The following is a 9,103-nucleotide window of genomic DNA, read 5'->3' as shown; positions in this document are numbered from 1 at the left end:
CATTTGTATATATGTATGTTGCTGGTGATCATGGCCGTCTCCGAGAATCCCTAAAAATCCCGTGGCCTGGCCTGACTGATCGGTATAGGTTACCAAATTCTATCGAATTCAATCTCTCACTAAGAACCAATTATATTTTACGTTAATCACTTTCCAGTTGTCACACTCCGTCATTGTGATAAAAATGACAAAAAAGAAAAAAAAATGTGAAAATAAGTTGTGTGTTGGTGTAATTAAGCCATTAAGGAACCACACCTGCAGATTATCAAGATGTGTATCTGAAGAAATCAATACATGAATTGCATGTCCTTCAAGTGTCATGCATTAGTGTGCCAAGTTTTAACACAAATTTATGTTGCGGTGAATTTTATACATGCAAATGGCGGGATGCAAATAAATAGCATTAGCATCTCATTTCAATGTGACTGTGAAGACAGACTAGCATTGATATCATAGCCTCCCACGCTTACGTAGGATCCGGGAGGGGCCAGATTGCTTCGTGATCTGATGTACGCGTGGCCTTACCCTACACCTTTTTGCGCAAGAGGTTGGTTCCATGGGGAGAGGCCAGATCGTTTCACCACTCTATAACAATTTCCATATTTCAAAATGCACAGGTTGTTGAACTAGAACGCGAACTGTTAATAACTGAAGATTCACAACCATAATAAAACTCCTGTTCACATGTAAATTAAAAATATATATGAGATGTTGAAGCCTCTAGCTGGAGCTAATCCCATGAATTTTACATGAGATTTTGGATCTATGTGAAAGTAACCTACAGTAGACATTGTATATGGCATTATGGTGCAATAGACACAAACCCAAATAACAAATGATCAAACTGCCTGTTTAATTGGTAGTTTGGTTATTTGATTGTGCATGTGTTCATTATTAGTGATACGTTCTTGATATGATTGATGGGATAGTTTGCGAAACATTATCAAGTAGGGTGCCTTCAACAATTATATATATTACCGAGTGATTTTCTTATTCCTACTTTGCCATCAAAGTTTTATTTATATTAAATTCTTATTTTTTACTTTTGCCATCAAAGTTTCATTTATATTGAAAACCAACTTGAAAGCTTTGTTTTTAATTTATATTTTACCATCAAACTTAGTTTTGTCTTTCATACTTTGACCATCAAACTTACTTTTTATCATCTATACTTTGGCCGCCAAACTTATAAAACCGACTTCAAAACTTTTCCTTTTTATACTTTGGCAAACAAACTTTCAATTTTTTTGACAAAATATTTTTTTTTTTATTGTAGTGACGTACTGTAATGAACCAAAACGATACCAACCAAGTTTCTTCCGCGTACCATGGCAATGCCGGTTAAAGTAGCCACAAAGAGAAGGTTTGGGTACTTTCAGGTTTACGGTGAGGTAACTGGTGGAAAATTAGGGTTCCTTAGTTCCTTCACGAGTCAAACAACGCGCCGGTTTATAACAACAGTGAGATAATTTGGATCCTCCGTGTTTCCAGCAGAGACGTTACAAATCCTTCGCGAATCAAGTTCGACCCGCTGCAACACGGGTCTTCAACTTGTTCAACAATTATGACATGTGTAAATGATTCAACCAAAAGAAATAAGCCCCTCATGTTTTTTTCCTTTTACATAAATCCCCTCATGTTTCTTTCATCCACACAAACCCCCCTCCATAGCATTCAGCTCTATAAATTGATTCAACCTCTCCTTATTTCTCCATCTCTAAGACAAGATGAGAAGTGTTAGTTTCTTTATCTTTGCAGTATCTAGTTTAGTTACAGCTTTGTTGGCTCGAGAAGCTAATGGTGCAGTGTTTGGAGAAACCAAAAGGTTAATTGATATGGCTAACCAAAGAGGGCCGTATGTTGGCATTGTGATCCCTAACACCTTTGAATTGAACCCTCTTCTCAATTATCCTGAATACAAGCCTAGTAAACTCATTGTCGATGTTGATGGTACGCACGTGCATATTTTAATACCGATTAACTTATAACACGTTGATGCTTCATTTTAAACCTTAACACTGCATTCTTGATTTTTTATTCAAGGGATTGGAAAAGAAATGATAAGAAATTTTTTATTTTTTTATTCTTGAGTTTTTTCATTAAAAGAAAAGAAAGAGAATGGAAGGAAAACTTAAGCCCTTTTTCCTTCAAAATTTTCCTGCCAAATATGGCCGGATTATGAAGGAAAGTTTATATTCCATTACCATATTACCAATTTACCCTATCTTAATTCTCTTTTCCATGTTACTATGAGGACATAATTGTAAAGTTATCAATTTTTTTTCCTATATTTTCCTTCCAATCTAACTCAAGAATGTAATAAACACTTTCTTTTCTTTTCTTTTATTTTAACTCGAGAATGCCTTCTAAGTATATAATTTCTTTTCCTTTCTTCCTTTATTCAATCTTATCATTTCTTTTCCTTGTATTTTAAACCCGAGAATGCAGTGTAAAGGTGTTTGATGCTAATTTTGGTATTATTTGTGTAGGAAGGAGATTTCGGTTTGGATCAATTGGCAACAAACGTGTCATTTTGGTTATGACTGGCTTAGGCATGGTATAATGTCTAACAATGTTCTTCAAGTTATCGTGTTATTATGAATGGAAACACTAAGTGTCACGAAAAAGAAATTTTCAAGTTTTACCAAAAAAATAATTGTTGTTCAACGTATTTCTCTAACTTGTTATTAAACACTTATTCTCTTATTAAAAAAGGAAATAAAAGAAACAACACTCTCTAATGAAGTGATTGTATATATATTTTCATAAATACTAAATATAGATATTTAAAAACTATAAGTTAATATAAGATTTGAGTTGTATTTGATTGCATGCATGCATCAGCTTAATGCGGGAGTTACAACACAACTATTGTTGAGTTTGTTTGACATAGAGGGAGTTGTACATTATGGAATTGCTGGAAATGCAAACCCTTCACTCAATATTGGAGATGTTGTCATTCCTCATTATTGGGCTCATTCTGCTCTTTGGAGTTGGCAGGTAATTATATAATAAACAAAATTAAATTTGATTTAGTTCGAAACAACAAATAAAGAGATCGAACAACCTCAAGCCAAATTTCATATAATATTGAATATATATCTAGACTATGACAACAAACCCTTCATATGGTAACTTTAAATTTGTGAGGTTGAGTCAAATTTTGTAAAACAGAAATTCATTATTTCATAACAATAAAATTTCCAAAATAAATTTGTACTTAAATCAAATATTCATATGCTTGCATAGAAAATGAAATAAATCAAAACTCATAAAAGTTCCCTTGTGACTAAAAGATGAGTTTTGGAAGTTTAAATCGGGTCTAACAACCGGGACAAAATGTGTATAGTCGTTTGACACATAATCAGGAATGTGTATAGATTTTTGACACATAATCAGGCCCCGTTGAGACGTTTCTATCCATTACCTATGGCCCAAGGTTATGCCCTTTTAACTTGAGCCACTACTTATGGTTCGTGAACTTTTGGATCAGCTCTGTATTAATCTTTTTACATGTCAAAAATTTTTGGTATATATTGTAGAGGTATGGAAATGGTCCAGAATACACATTGCCCCTTGAAGACGCGGGTGACTACACAAGAGACATCGGCCACCTAAACATTGCAAGTTATTCAACCGATCCACTTTCTGATAACTTCTTGAACAATATTTGGTACCAACCGGAGGAAATATTTCCGGCGGATGGAACACCCGAGGAGAGACAACACGTCTTTTGGGTACCTGTTGAGGATCGTTATTTCAATGTGGCCAAAATTTTAGACGTAATACACATATATCCTAATTTAAACACGTAACTTAAAGTTCATAAAGTTATACATCACTATAGATATTATATTATCATAAAAACTATAAAATAACTTTTAAAATGTTATCTTTTAAGAACTGACACATTTTTCTAACAATATATACAGTCATTGACATTAGAAGGATGTCTAAACGCAACAACATGCTTATCTACTCCGCCAAAGGTTACAACCGTGGAACGAGGAACAAGTGCTAGCATTTACCTAGACAATGCCGCGTATAGAACCTTCATCTTTGATAAGTTTAATGTTAGCCCCATAGAGATGGAAAGTGCGGCTGTGGCTCTCATTTCATACCAACAAAGGGTGCCATTTATTGTGATTAGGGCACTTTCTGACATGGCGGGTGGTGGTGAACACTCGAATGAAGCGGATACATTTATCAACCTTGCAGCTAACAATTCTGTCATAGTTGCGGTGGAGTTTATCAAGTTGCTTCCATCTCCGAGGAAGATTGTTTCTTCTGTTAGCATTTAGGTTTTTCGGGTTTGTAATCCCGACTATGAAGCTGTAATAAGTGGCACCATGCATGTGAGCATGGTGTAGTTTGTCTTTATCATCCATGAAATAAATGGGTTGTTTGGTGTGCATATTTTATAAACTCTTTCATTTGACGCATTCTTGATAACTTAATTATTGTTATATTATTATATTTATTACTATTTACTACAAAAATTATTTTCTGAATTTAAGAAAACACAAGGATACATAAAAACACATTCTTAAAATCAATTAAAATGACAACAACTCAAGAGTTACAAATTAGTTAACAAAGTTCAAGAATTTAAGTAACCAACAGTAGTAACTCACGCGATCCAAATTGTTAACGAAAAATAGCCAACTTACATTAACCGAGTCCACAATATCCACTAAAAGGCTCCAAAGGAGCCCAACAATCATCGACATCAACGTAAACGTCACCATGGTGACACTCAGCATGATTTTCAAGAAGCTCGGAATAACAATGCTCCATCTGTCGAATAATGATCCAAACATGCAGCATATTGAATTCTCTGATGTCATGTGTGACATACATTTAACTTATTTGTTATTTTATTTATCAGGAGTCTTTATTTAAATCTTTTGAATAAAGCTTGTTGGCTAGTTGTTATTGTACCGAGTCTAAATGAATTGAGCTGTTTCTCACCTTTACAAGGTCATCTTTGTTTTCTATTTAATGAGGCTTTAATGCTCTCAATTGTACGAGCTTCTAAAATAATCATAATCAAAGAGAATTCCGCTACACTTGTGATTGTGTTCTTTCACTTTCTGCTCATATACCAACACTTGTGGTATCAAAGCATTAGGTTAAGTGCTCAATTTTCTGAAGTTTGTCACAATTTTTATCAAACCCTAATTCCATGGCCGATCACACAAATCCTATGGCAAACCCTACCATTCCAATTCCAGTGTTCAAAGGTGAATGTTATGATCACTAGAGCTTTTGAATCAAGACTATTTTAAGTCTAGAGATCTCTGGGATCTGGTTGAGTCGAGGATAGATGGAAAAGACAAGTCTGCACCGAAGAAGGATGCTTATGCAGTGGCCATCATTCAAGAAGCCATTCATGAGCAACTGTTCTCACGTATTACTGCTATAGCAACGGCTAAGGAAACATGGAAATTCTCTGAATGGAATTTCAAGGAGACTCTCAAGTATAGGCAATGAAACTCCAAAGGTTGCGTAGAGATCTTGAAAATCACTATATGAAAGATGATGAGGCAAGTTGGTGAGAACATACCTGATCAAACTATTGTGGAGAAAGTGCTAAGAAGCCTTACTCCTAGGTTTTACTATGTTGTGCCATCTATTGAAGTCTCACTCCAATCACATGAAGAGAGGATAAACAAAAGGTTCCTAAAAAGCACCAAAAATATGATGAACAAGCATTGCAAGTAATGTTTGACAAGACTCACATATGGTCTCAATCCAGCAGTGGATCAAGAGGGCGTGACCGCAAATATTTTTGAGGAAGGGGCCGTCGAAGAAGCCTTGATAGAAGTAAAGTACCACAGTGAACGGTATGCAACAAATTTTCGACACTCTAAAAAGGATTGTTGGTATTATAATGAGCAGCATGTGAATGTAGCCGCTGATGATGAAGAGATAAAATAAAACACCAAGAAGGAACCAAGACTGTTCATGGCTCTTGTTCATGAACCACATATGTCATTGATGATCAACTCAACGCAATCCGTTAATAAAACCGTCTTTGGTTTTAGACTCGGGTTGTTATATCATATGACAAGGATAAGAGAGAGCTTTGTGAAGATTGATGAAAACTTTAAGCTGATAGTTCATCTTGGTGACAAAAATGAAATCAAAGTTGAAGGGAAAGGAACTTCAAGGTTGTTCTTGTGAATGGAAGCAACAAATTGCTGGATAATGTTTATTTTGTTCTTAAACTGGAGTATAATCTACTCAGTATGGGACAAATAATGAGAAAGGGATATTCTCTTTTGTTTAATGATGATAGATGTGTAATGTAACATCGTGAAAGTTTCGGATAAAACATGCCAAGTTTCAAAAGTAAAAGGACAAAAACCGACAAATTCTAAAATCCAGGGTTAATAAAAATTATGTCTTCTTGGCCGATCGCGATACGCGACGGCCTTAGGGTCAAAGTCATCGCGTATCGCGATGACTCACTCTAACAGGCGGACACGTGTCCCACCACGTGGCATAAAGTTCGCCACGTGTCACCACGTGGCACAGCGTCTGCCACGTGGAAACCCTTGTGGTGACTACGCATACCTACGTCGCGATACGCGACAGGAAGATCAAGGGGTCATCGCGTATCGCAATGGGTCCCAGATTTTGTTAATAAATAGCAAGTCCGAGCTTTCCACTTCTTACCCCAAATCACATCAGCCTCTTTCTCTCTCTAGAATACTCTCTCACACTCTAAGTAATCACCTTGATAAACGTGCCACTACGTACCTCGTTTTCCGTACCAAAACCCGACGATACCCCGAAGTACCAACAACGTTATCTTGAAGTTTAAGCCATCTCGAGACAACTTGAGGACCGCCTCGAAGTAAGTGCCAAGAAGAGATGAAGGATTTGTGTGCTGATCGATTTTCTAGGGTTCTATAAGCCAAACAAGGTAGGCATAATGCCCGAATAAAATAATAAAAAAATATTAAAGGCTTGAACCTCTAAGTCTAGGATATACTCGATACCTCGAAAAATAATAAAATAAAACGTGACAAACAATATAAAAGAAAGAAATGAGAATATAATATGATTCTTTGTTATAATTATTATTTAATTTTATTATTATTCTTAGATAATAAGTAAAACAAAAGTATATGTTTCTTAAAAAAGAAGAAACGTAGTTTTTTAAGGAAAGTAAAACAAGTAAACTAAAGGTTTATCTTGTAAAAGAAAAGAGAGAAAACATACTTTTAAACTAAAGGTTTAAAGTAAAGAAAATATATTTTAACTAAAGTTTCATAAAGAATATATAATCGAGGTAAAGATTATAAAAAGAGACTAGAGGTCTTAAGCCGGATTAAAGATCCGACTAATTAAAGGTTATACTCGTACTATAGGTGCGAGATTGTGAATAAAAGAAAAGACCGATCACTTTATTGAAGCTGATCCTTTGAAAAAGTGAATATGCCCCAACTTTATAAACTTGTATTAATCGAGTCAAACAAATAAATGATTACATGAGATTACATATCTCTAAAACATTATAAAAAAGTAATCACTAGCCCTCAGGCTGTCATGTACGTTTGTTTCGATCCTTACATATGTGGTAAAAAGTCGGTGGTCACACCTTTCACACCTGCTTATGCCTCCGCCACGATGGGCAGGACCTAAGTTACGTCTGCGTGAGGATGATCATGTGTATACGTATGATACCTAAGTAATGTCGAACGTTGCGGTGTTTGCTGGGGTGTCTTGTGTGTGACTTAAGTTTATAATTGTGTTTTGTTTTATTACTTGATTATTCTTAAGCCACGATGGGCCGGACCTAAGTTATGTCTCGAGGGGTAATCAAGTAAAATAAAACATTTTATGCATCAGCTTATTCACCAGCATGTGTTGCTGATGTATTTTCTAAACATTTTGTAGGTAATAAAGATTAGGAGCTTGGAATGCTCGGAGTGCTTAGATATCCGATGGCTCGGATAATTTTGTTAATATTAAAATATAAATGATGTTTTTGTATAAACAAGTAATATTTGTAAACATTAAACGTGAACTTTTAAAATCCGGTTTTATTTACAAATGTGGTACGAACATATGCGTCGCACGCTTAGGCCGTGGTCTGGGGTGTGACAAGTGTTGGTATCAGAGCCATCGATCTTAGCGAATTAGGTATTAAATAATAATACCTAAGCTTCGATCCAAGTGAATAAGAAGAATATTTTCTTGTTTAATTTAAATAGGGATAAGATAGGCTGGTAACATTTTCTATCCCTCCTCAATCTAAACCACCCTTAGATGTCTTTCAAGAAGATAATGGAAGGATTTATGAGAGACACAAGGAAGGTTGGAATTCCCGAGCTTCTACCCAAAGACAATATAAGCGAGGATTACTATGAGGCTTTCTTCTCAACCGATCGACCGAACCAAACCGATATACTTCCCCGATACTGAGCAATGTCCGATCAATTTACCCGATGATCCACCGATGCAAACGAACGATCCCCTTAGACACTCAAGTTATCATCCATCAAGTATACAGATGTATCACCCGTCCGTCAGCCCAACGTATCATCCATCCGACGTTCCAACATGCCATCCGTCTGACATCCCGGCATATCAACTTCCCAATCTCATCCATCTTATGAATTCCTCTCCAACAAGAAAATCAAGGAGGAAACCGAATCTGATTTGTCTGATTGGATGCAATGCCACTCCGACCAAAGAATATTGCATACTGGAACTTCTACTTTCGATGTAGTGGATTCTCACCCCCAACTCTTCTAAAGGACCATCCCAAAAGCCAAGAATGAGAGTCATGCTACCATATGAAAGCTTTCGTCTACACCCGGTGATACATGAGACCACAAAACTAATGGAAGAAGAGGACCCAGAGGAGTAAGAAGACCGGAAGAGGAAGAGGACCCCGAGGAAGAACCTAAATAGGAAACGACACCAATGGAGGAACCATCAGATTGTGATTGCCCGCCAAGTCAAGGATGTCTGCAATCGTTCTTTCACAAGAATCCAAGCTATGGCTCCATGGACCCCTACATGAAATTCCTTCAAGAACTCAAGAACAAGTCACCACCAAGTTTCCCACCGTATCAAGGCGAGATTC

The 9,103-nt window shown here is 36.2% G+C and overlaps 1 protein-coding gene across 1 annotated transcript; it reads left to right on the top strand.

Moving 5' to 3' along the window:
- The first annotated feature begins 1,727 nt into the window (after positions 1–1,727).
- Positions 1,728–4,341, top strand: LOC143565469 (bark storage protein A-like). Its single transcript, XM_077052433.1, has 5 exons — positions 1,728–1,950; positions 2,490–2,557; positions 2,845–3,000; positions 3,543–3,782; positions 3,933–4,341. The coding sequence occupies exons 1-5, from the start codon at positions 1,728–1,730 to the stop codon at positions 4,299–4,301; spliced, it is 1,056 nt and encodes a 351-aa protein (XP_076908548.1). The 3' UTR covers positions 4,302–4,341.
- The last annotated feature ends 4,762 nt before the right edge of the window (positions 4,342–9,103 follow it).

Source organism: Bidens hawaiensis, unplaced genomic scaffold, assembly GCF_021521415.1.
Source record: "Bidens hawaiensis isolate Kalapana, Puna unplaced genomic scaffold, B.hawaiensis_p1.1 tig00022343_1, whole genome shotgun sequence".
NCBI classification, from domain to species: Eukaryota; Viridiplantae; Streptophyta; class Magnoliopsida; order Asterales; family Asteraceae; genus Bidens; species Bidens hawaiensis.
The sequence above is the reverse complement of the archived record's forward strand: the minus strand, read 5'-3'. Positions and strand labels throughout refer to the sequence as shown.